General features: G+C 39.7%; 1 protein-coding gene across 4 annotated transcripts; it reads right to left on the reverse strand.

The window, feature by feature from the left end:
* Nucleotides 1-1,518: 1,518 nt before the first annotated feature.
* LOC129508804 (zinc finger protein 271) lies at nt 1,519-14,735 on the reverse strand. 4 transcript variants are annotated; one of them, XM_055323925.1, is made up of 3 exons: nt 14,662-14,735; nt 13,457-13,689; nt 1,519-4,856 (listed from the first exon to the last, which is right to left on the reverse strand). In XM_055323925.1, exons 2-3 carry the CDS (start codon nt 13,554-13,556, stop codon nt 2,845-2,847), a joined length of 2,112 nt encoding a protein of 703 aa, XP_055179900.1. In that variant the 5' UTR covers nt 13,557-13,689; nt 14,662-14,735; the 3' UTR covers nt 1,519-2,844. The 4 variants fall into 4 exon arrangements, with proteins under 4 accessions (XP_055179900.1, XP_055179902.1, XP_055179901.1 ...); XM_055323927.1 differs by having other exon boundaries at nt 13,457-13,598; nt 14,662-14,719; XM_055323926.1 differs by lacking the exon at nt 14,662-14,735 and adding an exon at nt 14,343-14,645 and having other exon boundaries at nt 13,457-13,598.
* Nucleotides 14,736-18,824: the final 4,089 nt, after the last annotated feature.

An 18,824-nucleotide genomic window follows, 5' to 3' on the forward strand; every position in this document is an offset into this window, starting at 1 on the left:
GGCAGAGGCATAGGCAGAGGGAGAAGCAGGCTCTACGCAGGGAGCCCGATGTGGGACTTGATCCCAGAACCCCAGGATGACACCCCAAGCTGAAGGCAGACATTCAACCACTGAGCCACCCAGGCGTCCCTAAAATATTTTTTTTTGCTCTTTCCCCTTTTAGTTGTACTCTTCTGAAGGAAGCAAGATGATCATGCCATTCCTTGGTTCAAAGACCTTCAATGGCTTCCCATTACCTTGAGAACAAAATGCAGAAGTATGAAACTTAACCCAATCATAACTAATACTTTTCTATTTTGATACTTTTTATTTTTATTTTTTAAGATTTTATTTATTCATGATAGACATAGAGAGAAAGAGAGAGGCAGAGACACAGGCAGAGGGAGAAGCAGGCTCCATGCTGGGAGCCGGACGTGGGACACGATCCCGGGACTCCAGGATCACACCCTGGGCCAAAGGCGGGTGCTAAACCGCTGAGCCACCCAGGGATCCCTATATTTTATGATACTAAATGTCAGAAAGTTGAAGTGCCTGCTTGTGTAGCATCATACACCTTAACAGTTTTTTCTTCTTCATTTTTATTTCCATCTTATTCTTACTCTTGTAAGTACATGTTTTAATCACTATTTTTCTTTTTAAGTCACTATTTTCAAAAACACTTGAGCAGAATGGCAGGAACTCCTTTATCCTCTTGAGAAGCACTCAGTAATGCCTGACACTGAATGTGTATGTATATATGTGTCTGTGTATGTATGTATGTATGTATGTATTTATAAAGATTTTAATTATTCATGATACACACACACACAGAAAGAGAGAGAAAGAGAGAGGCAGAGACACAGGCAGAGGGAGAAGCAGGCTCCATGCCGGGAGCCCGACGCGGGACTCGATCTCGGGACTCCAGGATCACCCCCTGGGCCAAAGGCAGGTGCTGAACCGTTGAGCCACCCAGGGATCCCCCTGAATGTGTATTTAATAACTAAGCACATACTCCATATCATACTTCCTGGCTTCTGTGCCTTTATTGACTATTCCCTTCCTGCCATATGCCCCTAATCCCATCCTTCAAAACTCAAATCTCAGGAGCAACCCAAACCACCCCCCCCCTTTTTAAAAGATTTTATTTATTTACTCATGAGGCACACAGAGAGAGGCAGAGACATAGGCAGAGGGAGAAGTGGGCTCCCTGTGGTGAGCCTAATGCAGGACTTGATCCCAGGATCCCGGGATCACAAACAGCCCAGAGCAGATACTCAACCACTGAGCAGCCCAGGTGCCCCTCCCTTTTCTTTCCAATCAAAATTGAACCCTACCTACTCTGAGCTCTTATAAGCATCTTGTCTACCTCTGATTATACTGAGCCATATTTTCTGTACACATTGAGCTTTATCATATATGCTTTGTATATTCCTTGTGTATACTACAAAACCAAACCAAAACAAAAAATACCTTGCACATAGTAAATAACAATGTGGGTTTTTAAAAAAAAAATACTTTTTATTTGAGAGAGCACAAGGAGGGATCAGGGGCAGGAGGAGAAGGAGAAGACAATTCCCCGCTGAGCAGGGAGCCTGGTGCATAGCTTGATACCAGGACCCTGGGGTCATGATCTGAGCGCAAGGCAGATGCCTAACCAACTGAGCCACCCTGGTGCCCCAATAACAATGTCTTAAATTGAAATATTAACTGGATGATTATGGGGAATATTCAAAGTAAAGGACAGTAGTGGAATCTTAACAAATGGTTCATATTAGAAAAACAATTTGAAATTTTTAAAAAATAAGTTTCTAATTTTCAGTTGAAAAATTTTGCATATATGTAGCCTATTATCAATATGTATATCAGAAATCAACAAAACAAACTCTGATAATTGTTATGACTTGAAAAAATCAGTAAATCATTTTATTTTTAGACAGAATATGCTATACAAATTCATCATAGGCATTACTTTAGCTCTCATTTTTGTTCAATTGATAAATGACAAGATAAACACAGTGGTAGAGAAATCTTCAAACTTTGACATATGGAATTCTTTTTTTAAAAAATTGTTTCATATATTTAGGAACTCTGGTAGTTTTGAAGAAGTGATTTCAAAGCACTAGTCTATGGGCTGCATAACTGAAAGCAAAGTAAGTCCATACTTGCTTTGGCTATTGCAGGAACCTGAAAACTCATGTTCAGTTTTCCTTAAGAAAACCAAAACTAGGCCAAAGAAAAAGAAATTTTCTTTCTGAGAAAATCGGGCACTGGAGTTATGTAGTCAATAAGCTTAAGACCAGAATAGCATAGCATGTTCACACACAGGGAATTTAATGACAGATAACTAATGTGAGCACAAGGTAGGACTCTCCCACTGGAGTCCATACTTCTCCCATGAGGCATGCTGATTAAGAGTGAATGCCAATTAAGATATGGAAGAGATTTAAGTTTTCCCTACATTCTCTAATGTAACTTCTTTGATATACAATAATTAGGGCTCACGAAAGGTTTGCGATTATAATACATTTCCTTTTGAGCTGATTGCACACCCCATCACACTGATTTTTACAATATCTGATAAGGTTCTGCATTAATATTTTATTCATTTTTTATAATGATAAAACTCCCCTTGTGAATTATATTTGATTAAAAGACTAGAGGTTTGTTGTTTTCTTTTACATTATAGCAGACAGAAATTTCTTTCCACTGTTGTTGACATTTAGTAATACTTTTATTCACATGGAATACTTTTTTTTCCCTGTTAATCACAGGACTCTTCCTCAGACCTTTTTTTTTTTTTAGTAATGTCTGAGCTCTCAGTTAAACTTTCACTGTAGAAATTAATGTTTTCTTCAGTGTGTGTTTTTAATGTAGCGTAAGAGTTGAGCACTGATTAAAACCTTTTTCATAATCATCAATAGTATTCCTAAGATTTTTTTCTGGTATAGTGTCTCTGGTACTGAATAAAGTCGATGAATACTCAGAAAGTTTTCCCACATTTCCCACACTTAGACTGTCTTCCCCAGAATGAACTATCTCATGATTAATAAGATCAGAGAGTTGGCCAAAACTTCTGCTGCACTGAACACACCTGTGAGGTCTCTCCCCAGTGTGGATTCCCTGGTGTTCAATAACTTCTGTGCACGTGCTGAAAGCTTTCCCACACATATCACACTGATATGGCTTCTCACCAGCGTGGATTCTTTGATGGTTAATGAGATCAGAGCGCCGACTAAAGCTTTTGTCACACAGATCACATGAATATGGCTTTTCACCAGTGTGGATCCTCTGATGGAGGATAAGAGCTGAACACTGGCTAAAAGCCTTTCCACATTCAGGACATTTATATGGTTTCTCCCCAGTGTGGATTCTCTGGTGTTTGATAAGGTCTGAGTTCTGGCTGAAGCTTTTGCTGCACTGTGTGCATGGGTATGGTTTCTCTCCAGTGTGAACTCTCTGATGAAGAATAAGGTCAGAACTCTGACTGAAGGCTTTCTCACAATGATCACAATGATAGGGCTTTTCCCCAGAGTGTACTCTCTGATGTTTAGTGAGGTCTGAGCTTTGACTAAAACTTTTCTTGCACTGGTCACATGCATATGGCTTCTCTCCAGTGTGGATTCTTTGATGTTTAACAAGGTCTGAACGACGACTAAAACTTTTAGTACAATCGCTACATGGATAGGGTTTCTCTCCAGTGTGGATTCTCTGATGCAGGATAAGATTCGAGCTCTGACTAAATGTTTTCCCACACTCATCACATTCATAGGGCTTCTCACCTGTATGAATTCTATGATGCTTAACAAGGTCTGATCTTCGACTAAACATTTTACTGCACTGGCTACAGGGGTAAGGTTTCTCTCCAGTATGAATTCGCTGATGATTCATAAGATCTGAAAGCCTACTGAAGGTTTTGCTACACTGATTACAGGGATAGGGTTTCTCTCCAGTGTGAATTCTCTGATGCAGAATAAGGACTGAGCTTTGATTAAAAGCTTTACCACATTCGTTACACTTGTAGGGTTTCTCTCCAGTGTGGATCCTTCGATGTTTAATAAGGTCTGAGTTCTGACTGAAACTTTTGCTGCACTGATTACAGGGATAGGGTTTCTCCCCCGTGTGAATTCTCTGGTGCAGAATAAGATCTGAGCTCTGACTAAAGGCTTTTCCACACACGTCACATTTATATGGTTTCTCCCCAGTGTGGATTCTTTGATGTTTTATAACATCAGAACTCTGGCTAAAATGTTTGTTACACTGGTTACATGTATAAGGCTTCTCTCCAGTATGGATTCTCTGATGCTTAACCAGGTCTGAGCGCTGGCTAAAGCTTTTACTACAATGACTACACTGATAGGGTTTTTCTCCTGTATGGATCCTCTGATGGATAATAAGATCAGAACTCTGGCTGAAGGCTTTCCCACATTCATCACATTTATAAGGTTTTTCACCAGTATGGACTCTTTGATGCTTAATAAGGTCTGAGCTCCGACTGAAGCTTTTAATGCACCAAGTACAAGGATAGGGTTTCTCCCCAGTATGAATTCTCTGATGCAGAACTAGAGCTGAGCTCACACTAAAGGCCTTTCCACACTTGTCACATTCATAGGGTTTCTCCCAATGGGTTCTTCGATGTCTAATAAGGCCTGTACTCCAAGCGAAGCTTTGCCCACATTCATCACAGTTATGTTGTTTTCTTTTAAAGACTTTATGATCCTTCTCATTTAATTTATCCCCAAATTCACAGAATCCTCCGCATTCAGAATCCTGGAGAACATCATCTGTAGGGTTGCCAGACTCTTCAGGCAATGGTTTGATTTTTGTTGTAATTTCCTCCTCTGAAGCCATCTCTCCAATCTTGGTCTTAGTCTCACCGTCTAGAACAATAAAATCCAAATGGAATGTATTCTCTATACCGTAAGAAAGTCTGAGGTGAAACAGATCAGTATTTACCTATAAAATGCCATCACAATATGACAGGGCTCCAAAACACTGAAAATTATCTCCCAAAACAGCAATTAGAAAGAATCAATAAGTAATGGGTCATAATAATCATTTAGTGAAGCAGCTTACCAGATATGTTCTATGTATGTTTGTCACAGGAGATCTGGGAGTATTGAAACCTGGTCATAGTAATTATAAAAGTTTGACTAAATTAAAGCTAACACACAAGCAATTTATTAACATCAGTAAGGTAAGCAATGTGAAAGAGTACTTGAAGGAGAGGGGAGGAGGGAAAGGAGGAGGCGGCAGGAGCATCCTGGCTGTCACTGGGAGGACCACCATCCAGGTTGATCAGAGGCTACTATTAGGGGAAAGAAGTATCCATGTCCAGGAATGGTCATGACAGAATTCTGAATTTTCAAAAATAGGTCTATATAATCTCCCACCTCTTTTGTCCTGATTACAAGGAAGTGGCTAAGAAGATATGATCCCATTTTAGAAAAAGCCATATTCAATAATCAGGAAAAGGTTAGGGAGGTGGGATCAGAAATCTCTTCTGAGCTGAGTTTTGAAGAGGCCATTCCCATGCTTAACAATACCAGATGCCTATGATGGTAGGGAACATGGTATGGAGCTGTGATGGTAGGGAACATGGTATGGAGGTATGATAGTAGGGAGCTCCACTGAAATTTTTTACTATCAGTCCACTGTTAAATGGTGTTGACTATAAAAGGCATGCCATGGTCAGACTGCAAATGGTCTACATAGCTAAAAACGTGTCATATTAATTTCAAGGGCAAAAAAACAAAAACAAAAACAACCAACCTCATGCCTCCAAGTAGAGGCTTCTTCTCTTTGTCAGAGGCAAAGGCATTGGAAAAAGTGAAGTATATGGGTAAATCTAGATGTGTACTGACTGATTGAAGCACTATGAATGTCTTATGGAATTTACAATATAGAGAGAATTAAAATACCTGGCAAAGATAGCACAGGTGAAGGGAGGTGAATAGAGCTAAAACACTATAAGACCTTTGGACTGTCCTAGAAATAATAAATTAAGATAAACTGTAATGAATCAAATTTTTATGTTGTGATTTCTTTTTTTTAAAAGATTTAATTAATTTATTCATGAGAGACAAAGAGAGAGAGGTAGAGACACAGGCAGAGGGAGAAGCAGGCTCCATGCAAGGAGCCAGATGTGGGACTCGATCCCAAGTCTCCAGGACCACACCCCGGGTTGAAGGTGGCGCCAAACCACTGAGCCTCCTGGGCTGCCCTATGTTGTAATTTCTTAGGCAGCCTTTTTCAACCAGGGATCTATAGGAAAATAAAACAAAATGATCTGAATGACCATTTTCTTAATTGTCCCAAAGATGTACACAGACAGTACCATAATAGATGTATAGGAGAAACATTAATACATTAATTACAATGAATGCTTTAGAGTACTGGGGCTTAATTTCTCACAGAATCACATCTGAAAAAGGCTGCTATGAGATATTATTACTTATGAGATAATAAACTTATGAGGTAATAATACCTCATAGCAGTTTATTGCTTAATAACAATAAAAGAATGTGTAAGCAATAAGCTAATAGAGAAAAAAATGTTAAAACAAAAGAACCTGATAATGTAAAATTGAGGATAAAAGGAAAAAAAGAAACAAAAGATAGGATAAATAAAAACAGATAAGACAGTACATACATACATACATATATATATATATAGATATAGATATAAGATTTATTTATTTATTCATGATAGACATAGAGAGAGAGAGAGAGAGAGGCAGAGACACAGGCAGAGGGAGAAGCAGGCTCCATGCCAGGAGCCTGATGTGGGTCTCGATCCCGGGACTCCAGGATCGTGCCCTGGGCCAAAGGCAGGCGCTAAACTGCTGAGCCACCCAGGGATCCCTGAAGACAGTACATATAAATCCAAGCATCAACTATGTTGTATGTAAATTACTCCAATAAAAAGCAAAGGAAAGGCAACATCTAACATACTTCATGGTTAAACACTGAATGTTTTTCTCCTAGGAACATGGGAGCAAAACAAGGATGCCCTCTCTTACCACTTTGATTTAATACCATACAACGACTACCCAATATTACTAGCCAATGTAACAAGACATGAAAAACAATTGAGAGATACAAATAAGAAAAAAGTCAAGTGTCTACTTATAAGCTGCACAATCACATATATAGAAAATTCTAAAAAAAAAAAAAATTCTAAAGTGTCTCAAAAAAGTTATTAGACCTTGTACATGAGTAATATACAAAACCCAACTGTATTTCAGTATACTAGCCATGAACAATTAGAGTCTAAAATTACAAAACATTTTTATATTTTATAATTATATTTACAATTACACCAAAAATGAAAAATTTAAAAACATATTCAACAAAATACGTGTAAAATATCTTTACAATGAAAACTATAAAACACTGCTGAGGGAAGTTAAAGATCCAATAAACAGAAATACATGCCATCACTTATGAAGATTTAATATCATTAAGATGATAAAATTCTTCCCAAACTGATCTATAGATTTAATACAACTGCAATCAAAACTGTAAGCAGTCTTTTCATAAAAATTGGCAAACTGGGGATCCCTGGGTGGCTCAGTGGTTTGGCGCCTGCTTTTGGCCAAGGGCGCGATCCTGGAGTTCCAGGATCGAGTCCCACGTCGGGCTCCCGACATGGAGCCTGCTTCTCCTTCCTCCTGTTTCTCTGCCCCCCACCCATGTCTATCATAAATAAATAAATAAATCTTTTTAAAAAATTGGCAAACTGATTATAAACTTTATGTAGAAAGGCATGGAAGAGTCTAAATAATTTTGGAAAAGAAGAACAAAATTGGAGAAGTTACATAATCTGATTTTAAGCTTTATTATCAGGCTCTAGTAATCAAAGCAGTGTGGGACTGCATAAGGACAGATGTATCTATTAATGGAGTAAGACTAAAACCATACATAGATCCAAACATATGTGTAAAACTAATTGTCAACAAAGTTGCCAAGATAATTCAATGGTGAAAGGACAGTCTTTTGTCAATAGAAAGCGTTAGAACTGAATATAACAATAACATAAATTAACCCTCTTTCCTTATGCTACACACAAAAATTAACTAGAAATGTAATATAAACCTAAACATTAAAACTATAAAACTTCTAGAAGAAAACAAAGTGTAGATGATGAAAGTTAATGTATAGAGCTGAGAAAATAAATTTGTGTTGTTTAAGCTGCCCAATCTGTGATACTTTGTTATGGCAGCCCTATCAGACAAATAGAGCATGTTTTTTAATTGTATACATTTATGGAATTATATCATGTGTATTCTGTGATTTGCTTTTTTTTGCTCAACATTATGTTTGGAGATATTCATGCATGTAACTACAGTCTATTCATGTTTACCACTATAGTGTGACATACAGCACAGTTTATTTACCCATTCTCCTTCAAGGAGACAACACTGATATCAATCTGCTGGTACATTTATCTCGAAGCACATATCCAAGTGTTTCTCCAGGTTACATAAACCTAGGATCAGAATTGTTGGGTTTTATTGTTGAGTGTATGAGTTCACACTGCTCTATATGCTAACCAATATTAAGTCTTTTATTTTTTTAACACATTGTAATCAGGCTTTTATCTCTTTTAACTTCATCAAAACTGATGGAATTTATTAGAATTCCTAAGCTTTATCTTGACAAATCCAGCGGTCAGTTCTCAATCTTACTCTTTATTTATCTGACACAGTAGATTACTCTCTTCTCAAAACATTTGTTTTCTTCTTGCTAACTTACCTTCTCCTATTCTCCATGCAATAGATTTGTTTTTATATGTTATCATGCATAAATGCTCCAACGGTTTCCTATTACACTGGAAATAAAGTCCATGTCCTTAGTATGGCTCAGAAGGTTCCATCTGGTCCTTTCTCTCTGTGTTCTCATTTCATTCCACCACCAGCCCTATTTCCTGTCTACCCCAGACTGACTCTATTTCCATTACATCAAGGGGCCTCTGGCTTTTGCGATTCCCTATGCCTAAGACACTCTTCTCTCAGTCATATAACTTTTTCTCTCACTTCTCTTATATCTCTAACCAGCTGTTACCACCTCAGAAAGGCACAATACTTGGTGAGCCCTGTATTTTGAGGCAATAGATATCTCAGTCAAATGTGCCAAAATGACCAATATGAGTAACTCATAAGGTTGTTATTTTTGAGTGAGACTCAAGAGTAAAAAAGGGCTCTGCAGAGGTCCAGGTTGCAATGCAAGCTGTCCTGTCACATGACTATATTATCCAGGATAACCAATGGCTTTAGAAGTGTCTGCAGAGTCAGGGATATTGTATTAAGCCTCTTGCAAGCCTCTAGAAGAGACCTACAGTGGATTAATGCCATACTCTCTTCTGCCAACAATTTTCTAAGTGAAAAGCAGACCCTGGTTTGCCCTTGGGTACTACTAGAGACTTAAGGCTTGACTACAGAGTACCAAATGACTATTACAAACTGACTATTGTGAACCACCTATCTGATCATAAATCATGAAAGTGGACATATAAACCAGCATTCCATTATAAAAGCAAGCCTGGAACACAATAAATTCCATGTGCTAATAATTTGGGTTGGCATACCTTTTTCTATTGCTCCACTATCCTTTCTCCCTTAGCCTATATTCATGGCCTAATGGTAATTCCCTCTTACCAGTTAACAAGAGGAAAAAACACAGAATTGGTTTATATGGGCCTGCCCAATAGGTGGACACTAGCGGAAAATGAATCTTTTACTTATACCCTGACTCTGGAGTGATCTGAAACATACTGGTAAAGACAAATCCTCCCAATGGGGAGAATTTCAGGTATATACCTGGCTGTCCATTTTCATGGAAGGCAACACCGCCTAAGATACATGTCTATATTGATTCATGGATAGTGACTAATGGGTTATCTGATTAGTTAGGTATCTCAAAGAACAAGATTGGAAGACTAGAAATAAGGATTCTGAAGAAAATTATGAGGACAGACCTCCTAGAATGGGTAAAGAATAAATATATTTGTGTACTGTGTGAATACTCACCAAAGGGCATCCACTGTAAAGAAGCTTCTCAATCAGACAGACATGGTGATCTATGTTATCAATGTCAGTCAGCCTCTTAACTAATGTTTGCTCAATGGAGGCTATGCATAGGGTCAACAATACTTTGCTTACAGGCTGATATGCCTATCATCATAGCTATATGCCCAGGTAGCCAATTGCTGGGATCAACACCAAACCCTGAATATGGACGGTACCACTCCCAGGAAAGAACTAGCCAGGAACTAGGGTGCAGATTCATTATACTTGACCCCTTCTATCATGTAGAGGGCAACAATTTGTTTTCAAAGGATTAAATATATAATCCAGATATAAATATGTACTGACCAAAGAGAATGTTGTATTTATTACCATGGTAATTCCATACAACATTGCCTCCAAAGGAATAGTTTCACAGGGAAGGAAGTACAGCAATAAGTTAATACACATATAATTCATGGGTCTTACCACATGTCCCATCACCCAGAAGAATGTGGATTTTAATAATAGAGGAATGATTTCCTGAGACTCAGTTAACAGTACTAGCCAGGCAACAATACCCTAAGTTTGGGATGCTGTCTTATAGGATGCAATATATGCTTTAAGCCAGAGGACAATAAACAGTGTTCTCTTTTCTATGGCCAGAATACATGGGTATAGGAGCCAAGGGTGGGGGTGGGGGGTAGTAATAATGTTTCTTTTTACTATATAATAATCCATAATAATAATTACTATTAATTTTAAAGACTTATTTACTTATTTGAGAGAGAGAGAGAGAGAGAGAGAGCATGCACTCAAGGGGGAGGGGGAAGGAGAAGAGAGAGTCTCAAGCAGACTCCACACCGAGTGGGGAGCCTCAATCCCATGGCCCTGAGATCATGATCTGAGCCGAAATCAAGAGCGTGAGCCACCTAGGTGCCCCTATATTTTTAATTCCTATCCCCATAACCTTGGGCTTGGTGCGTTTGGGTTCTGGTTCTCAAAGGAGAAATACTTCTATCATGGAACAAAGGCACGATTTTGAATTTGATTGCCAGAACTCACAATAAAGCTATGTGACTGTGCTTCCAGCACTACAGTGATAGTACTGCCTAATAGAGTGAGGGGTAGGGAATGAAGAATGAAGGCCATTTTGGGTTCCTCATGCTGCTACACCAACAAGCAGAGAAAGGGTCACTCTACTGGCTAGGATGACCAATACCAAATGCTACTGGACAACTGGCTCCTGTTACATAATTAGGGAAAGGAATAATAGGTCTAGAACTCAGGATTCAATGGGAGTGCTTCCTAGTTTTCTCATGTCTAAAAGGTCTAGTCAATGGTACACTGAAGTAATGTGGAAGAGACAGGATTATCAAGGACTCCAATCATTCAGGAAAAAAGGTTTATATTACTAAACTAGGTAAAGAACTCCACAGCTGAGATCCTGGCAGAGGGTAGAGACAATATGAAATGGGTGATGGAAGAAGACAGTTATGATTGTCAGTTTTGGCTTTGTGTATAGCAAAAACTGTAGCAGTTATTTTAAGTTAATTATGGCCCTCCCCCGTTTTCCTCACTACCTTATACCTAGAGCACCAGCAGCAGTGAAGTTTTGTTTCAGGTGGGAGTATTATTTAATTACAAGTCAATCTGCAAAGAAATGGTAGTGTAAGGGACTGTTTTTCTGCTGTGTTGGGAACATGATAATCCAAAGGTAACTGATACTTTACCATATGTTTATTTACATACTGTTTCCCCCACCAGAATATAAGCTCCTTGAGGGTAAAGGCTTATCTGTTCAGTTCACTCCTATATACTCAGCACTTAGAACTGTGCCCAGCATAGAGTAACCCCTCAATAACTAATCATATTATATGGTTAGCAATAATTAATAAGCTATGATCTGATTAATAAACATTTATCAACAAAAAGTACTGTTGAATAGTTAATCAAATTATTTGACACATACATTTGTGTTGGCAGTGACTATCTTTGAATGGTGGAATTGTAGGTCATTTAAATTTTCTATTTTGTGCCTTTCTGTATTTTATACATGCATTTTAGTACAAATTACCCTATAGTAAAAAAATATTTTACACACACTCTGAGAGACATAAACACATGCAATACGCATAGTAATTTATGTAAAACTGCAAGGAGACCCAATTCTACAGTGACTCTCAGGAAAAATGAGAGCTAGATGCCTCAGAATAGATTCTTAAGGAAAGCCAAGTTCTAAATACAGAAAAGAGAAACAAAAGAAAGTAAGGATACTTCAAAACTATAAAGAGGCAGAAAATCTACAGTTAAAAAAAAGTGACAATGGAAGGTGAATTTCACAGGCAAAATAGAAATGGGAGGACCAAATTCAGAAAGCAGCAAAATATGATGTGGAAATAAGACCCTGCAGGACACACGAACAAAGTTAGGATTAAAAATTATCTTACTAAAAATAACAGTGGCTACCATTTATAAAGAATTTACTAACAGCCCGGTCTGTGTGCAGAGCTTTATATATACTGGAGCATCATTAGTGCCGGTAGTGTTCCTTATAGTAGTAAAGGATACCAACAAATTCTCTCTCTAAATATCTATATCCTTGTGTAGTTCTCTTCCACAATAACTAACTGGTCATGCGATTTGCTTTGGTCAGTATAACACAAACACAGATTAGAAAAGTGCTTATGCATTCCAAGGCTTGCCCTCTCTCTGTATGAGGAACTGGCTGCCCTGTGAAAAAGTCTGGGCTAGTCTGCTGCAGACACACGACCCAAGCCACAGCCAGCACCGCGAGCCAGACATAAATGACTGATACTCAAACCCTGGCCCTAGTTGACTGTATGAGTGATCCCAGACAAAACCAGGAGAAAAAAACTGCCAGCTGAACTCAGCCTACAGAACCATAAGAAAATAACATGATTTTAAAATGTCTGACATTTTAGGTCACTAAATTTTGGGATCCTTTATTATATGGAGTAATAGACCAATCCTCAAAATAACCCCCAAGATGTAAGTTATTATATACTTATAAAATGAGGAAAGAATCATTAGGGGGAAAACACAAGTAATTTACTGAAAAGCTAGCATATGACAAAGCTAGTATTTGAATCTAGAGTGTCAGACTCCAAAACTTTTAACTATGCCCCTACAGTACATGAAAAAGATGACCTGAAAAGATTTTAAAGGGAAAACATCAAATACTGACAGACTGGTGATAAGGTGATTATAATGGGAAAATTGGATAGCTGGGATTTAAGGAGATGAGGGAACTCCATGAGAATTTGATTGCCAGAACTCACAATAAAGCTATGTGACTGTGCTTCCAGCACTACAGTGATAGTACTGCCTAATAGAGTGAGGGGTAGGGAATGAAGAATACCAAAAGCACTTGTAGATACTAACATAGCACCAGTAACAACCCTCCTCACCCACCTGAAATCCCTAAGAGATATATAATACACTGCTTCTCACCTGACAGAGGATGGTGTTCTTGAGATTCATGATTGAAGTGGATCTCCATGGGCTGCAACTGGACACCTGACACCTCAGGGAGCAACTGGAGAATTACCATTTCCTTAGTAAGCTTTTCTCGTCCAGTCTAGGAGTCTGAAACCTGGAGGCAACAGGGCACCACGGGGCTTGGAAGGGGATCATTGTGGAGACTGGAGATATAATTTCTGAGACTAGACCACCAGAAACACCCTCTAGACATAAAAGAAATGAAGAAGAAAACAAAATCTCATTTAATTTCCACGTGGTTTTTCTCCCCCCCCAATTTATTTTATTTATTTTATTTATTTATTTTATTTAATTTTTTTATTTTATTATTTTATTTTATTTTATTTTATTTTATTTTATTTATTTTAATCTTATCCTGAGAGACACAGAGAGAAAGAGACACACACAGGCAGAGGAAAAAGCAGGCTCCCTGCGGGGAGACCTATGCCGGACTCCATCCCAGGACCTGAGCCAAAGGCACACGCTCAACCACAGCCACCCAGGTGCCCCTCTCCCAGAACTTATTAAGCTTCCTCCCTCATCATTCAGGAGTCAGGCATTAACCCTTTTGGAACGGTATTCTCCATCCCAAGTCTAGAGACCTTCAAACATAATTGTGTGTGTGTGTGTGTGTGTGTGTGTGTGTGTGTGTGTGTGTGAGAGAGAGAGAGAGAGAGAGAGAGAGAGAGAGAGAGAATGTTACTGAAATAAGGACAGAACTGGAAAGATCAGGCAGGGGAGAGAATCATAAAATTTTGTTTCAGCGGTCAACAATGTTCGCTGCCTCTCCTATACCAAACTGACACTACAGATCACCCCCATCAGGATCCTTCCCTCCTCCCCTTCTTCCAGCACTCACACATCAGGCTGCTCTTTCCGGGCAGGCTGTGCGGATCCGCGTGGATGCATCCCCCTTCCTGATTCCGCACGCCCCCAAAGTTTCTGGGGTGCCTTCGGTTGAACCCAGGGCCGCGCAGGCGCGGACCGCGTCCCCGAGGCACACGCACTAGGCCAAGGTCCCACCGTGCCCAGGAGCGGCGCCTGCGGGCGACCCGGACGGCCTGGGCTCTCCATGGGCTCGAGGAACCACACCGGGCTCCCTGGCGGCGCCGCCAGGCAGCTTAGGAGGCGAGATCACCCGAGTCCCCCGGGCTCCCGTGACCCGACCTCACCCATACCTCGCCGCGTCCTCCAGGTCGCTGTCAAGCCGCCCACGCTGCGAACCCGCCATCGCCGCGTCCGCTCTAGGAAACTGGGAGGATTGCTCGGCTCTATGGTGCGCGGGCGGGCGGGGGCGGGGGGTCTTCTGCAAGGGCGCACGCGCGAGGTGGCGGCGGCGGGAGGGTTGCGGGGGTTTAACCCCTGAACCTCCGCGTGGCTACCTGACCCAGCCGCGCTGTCGCGAGCGGGGGTCCCTTGCTGCCCTGTCTGCGGGTTCTTGACATCAGTGTCGAAACATCTCTCGGGAAAGCTCTCTGGGCCAGGATAGGTTTCCTGACCACATAATGAGTTCTGCCTTGGTATCTCCCTTTAAAAATCCCTACTCCGCCTCCTCTTTTTATTCGCTGGTGTGCTTCCATTCTAACTTTCTTCCTGTCCTCTCTGATCGCCCCCTCTCCCCACGCAGAACAGTGGTGCGCCTCCAAATCAACTTGTTAAAAAACTTTTTTTTTTTTTTTTTTTTTTTTAACCAGGCCTCACCCCTAGATTTTACCACTCAGTAGGTCTGGGGTGGGAGCTCAGGTTCACAGGTACTGTTGCTGTTGGTTCTGGGACCACACTTTGAGAACCATCGCCCTAAAAATAATGCTCAGCAATTAATTCCTGAGTTGGAAGCTGGATTTTGATGTACTTTACTACCAAGGGAGGCCACAGGCGTCTGTTTCTACACAACTTGCTTAAGAAAAAAAAACAATACATGGAGGCAAATGGAAATGAAAACACAACCGTCCAAAATTCTTTGGGATGCAGCAAAAGCTGTTCTAAGAGGGAGGTGTATAGCAATACCAGACTACTTTAAGGAGCAAGAAAAATCTCAAGTAAACCAACCTAAACTTACACTTAAAGGAGCTAGAAAAAGAAGAACAAACAAAAACTCAAAACCAGTAGAACAAAGGAAATTAATAAAGACAAGATCAGAAATTTAAAAAAATAGAAACTCAAGTTTGCTTGCTAGTACAATCCTCATTGTGGCTAAAGGATCAGGGTGAGAAGGACCTGAAATTTGGAGGGCAGAGTGCAAAACTGGGGTAGGAAAGGATAACGCTGTGTCCTTGCAAATATCTTGGGAAGTACGGGAGGAGTAAGAAGAAAGATTGAGACATGTGAGATGTTGGGAAGAAGTACAGGTTTGAAAAAGTGGTGGCTAGCTGAAATGATGGTTGAGGTAGAAGTAGAGGGCTTTCTGTCTCAGCCCAAGACTGTCCTCTGGTATATGAAATCTTAGGGATATATGAATGAGACTCTAATATCCCTTTAAAGAACTTGTTTGGGTTTAGCCTCCCAAGAATGGAGTGCAGATACTTTAAAACAAAAACAAAACAGCTTCACTGTGATAGAACATTCAATAATAACAAATATCTAGAGTATATAATTTGATAAGTTTTGTCACAGGTGTATATAGTTGTGAAACCATCACCACAATCGAAATACTGAACACATCCAGCAAATCAGAAGTTTTCTTCTACCCTTCGTATCTCCTCCTTCTCTTCCCACAGCTCCAACCACTGTTCTGTTTTCTGTTACTATAGTTTGCATGTTTTAGAGATTTATTTAAATGGAATCATACAGAATGCACTTTTTTTGGTCAAACTTCCCTCATTAAGCATTATCTTGAGATTTATCTACATCACTGTGTGTATGAGTAGTCCACTGCTTTTTGTTACTGAATACTATTCCATTAGCTGCATATGTAACACAATTTGATTATTCCTTCATGAGGTTTTTTTTTTAATTTTTAAAGATTTTGTTTATTTATTTGATAGTGAGAGCGAGCACAAGCAGGGGGAGCAACAGGCAGAGGGAGAGGTAAAAGCTGGCTCCCTGCTGAGCAATGTGCCCAATGGGGGGCTCAATCCCAGGACCTCGGGATCACGGGATCACGCCCTGAGCAGAAGGCAGATGCTTAACCACTTAGCCCCCCAGGTATCCCTGATATACTGCCTTAAACAGGTGTTCAGTAAAAGACAATGAGAAAGTTAACCAAAGGTTAGTTTTTACTTACAAAGGTGAGAGATTAACTTTTCACCTGGAAGTGATGATGTGAACATAGATTTTCTGAGTGTTTAACAAGGAAATCAAACTTTTTTTTTTTTTTCAGATTGTGCTAGATTTGTTGCTTTGTGGAGTCTCACCAAAGATGTTACCTTCTGAGGCTGAGAAGCCAGCTTGGACTCTTAACCGTTTGATCAATCAGCCAAAACACGACCCTAGGCCCAGCTGTGGTCCACACCAGCTGACACTGAAGAGGTTCCTCTCAGAAAGGTAAAAGGAATTCAGAGGTTTCCAGAGATATCAGGAGTGATAATACAGGCATGGGAAATGATAGGAGATTCTCAAGAATGAAACTGATAGGTCACTCACCAATACTCTACCTGATTTCTATTTCCTATTCCATTTCTTTTTAGGGGAAACTAGGCCAAACTAACATATGACTTAGGCATAGGTTCTAATATTTTTTGGGTAATATAACTACTTTGAGAATATAGTAAAAACTATAGATCTCTTCCTCAGGAAGTTAGAGGAAAGACATATATGTGAAATTTTGCTTATCATGTATTATATTGTATTCAAAATTAATTTCTTTTGATAGACCATATAATCAGTCTTCACAAAGAATGAATTTCAATCTAAAACTCAATCTCAATCAATCCAAGTAAAAAAGGGAAATAAATCCAAATTGTGAAGTGAAATGAAAAAATTAACTTTCCTTTTGATCAAATAAATACTAACAAGCAGGCTGCTGCTGTTTGATTTTGTTTTGTTTTGTTTTTTATAAATTTTTTTTTTATTTATGATAGTCACACACGCGGAGAGAGAGAGAGGCAGAGACACAGGCAGAGGGAGAAGCAGGCTCCATGCACCGGGAGCTCGACGTGGGATTCGATCCCGGGTCTCCAGGATCTCGCCCTGGGCCAAAGGCAGGCGCCAAACCGCTGCGCCACCCAGGGATCCCTGCTGTTTGATTTTGAATGGTATATCTAAATTACAGACAATCTAACATCTTTGAAATATTAATATGCATGTCCAATTGACTGTGACTTTTAAAAAATAGAACAAGTGCTGAAAACTGAGATTTAGAAAGCAAAATAATAACCAATGTAATCAGAGTTGCCAAGGTTCACTTTGACACAGATGAGTAGGCTTGTATCAGAAACACCAGAATTCGCCCAGACCTCTAGTTGAATTCAAATCAGACCATTTCTTTTATTTTCAATCACTGAGATCATCGGTATCAGTTTGAAAAGTCTTCAACTTCAAAACCAACTCACAGAAGTTTAAACAACTCTTGGTCTATACTGAATCATTGTTGTGGGTTGAATTGTGTTCCTCCCAAAAGATATGTTCAAGTCCTAACCTGTGATACCTGTGAATGTGACTTTTTTGGAAATAGGGTCTTTGTAGATACAATCAGGTTAAGATAAGATCAAACTGGATTAAGGTGGGCTCTAACACAACAACCGGGGTCTTTATAGGAAGAGGTAAATTCAGACACAGAGGACACTCATGGAGAGGAGAGGACACCATGTGAATGTAGAGTCATTAAAGTGATGCATCTATAAGACCAAGAACACCAAGGACTGCCAGGAACTACCAGAAGTTAGGAGACAGTTATGAACATAAGAGCCTTCAGAAAGAGGATGGTTCTGCCCACATCTTGATTTTAGATTTGTAACCTCCAAGCTGTGAGAGAATAAATTTCTGTTGTATTAAGCCACTCCGTGGTGCCAGAAGTGAGGTGCTGCTTTAACAAATACCTAAAAATGTTGATGTGGCTTTGGAGTGGGGTAATGACTAAGACCTGGAAGGGTTTTAAGGTGCATGACAGAAAATACCTAGGTTGCCTTGAAGAGATTGTTGGTAGAAATATGGATGTTAAAGGTGACTCTGGCACGGGCTTGGAAGGAAGTGAAAAAGAGAGTAGAGAACTTTTCTGTCATCTTAGAGAACACATATATTGTTATGAACAGAATTTTGCTAGAGAAAATGAGCATTAAATATACTGGTGAGGTAATCAGACAGAAATGAAGAAAACATTATTGGAAGCTGAAGAAAAGGCTATACTTGTAAAGTAGCAGACACTTGGCTGAATCATGTTCTGCTATTGGATGGAAAATAGAAC

The sequence above is a fragment of the Nyctereutes procyonoides genome, unplaced genomic scaffold (assembly GCF_905146905.1).
Source record: "Nyctereutes procyonoides isolate TBG_1078 unplaced genomic scaffold, NYPRO_anot_genome, whole genome shotgun sequence".
Classification (NCBI taxonomy): domain Eukaryota; kingdom Metazoa; phylum Chordata; class Mammalia; order Carnivora; family Canidae; genus Nyctereutes; species Nyctereutes procyonoides.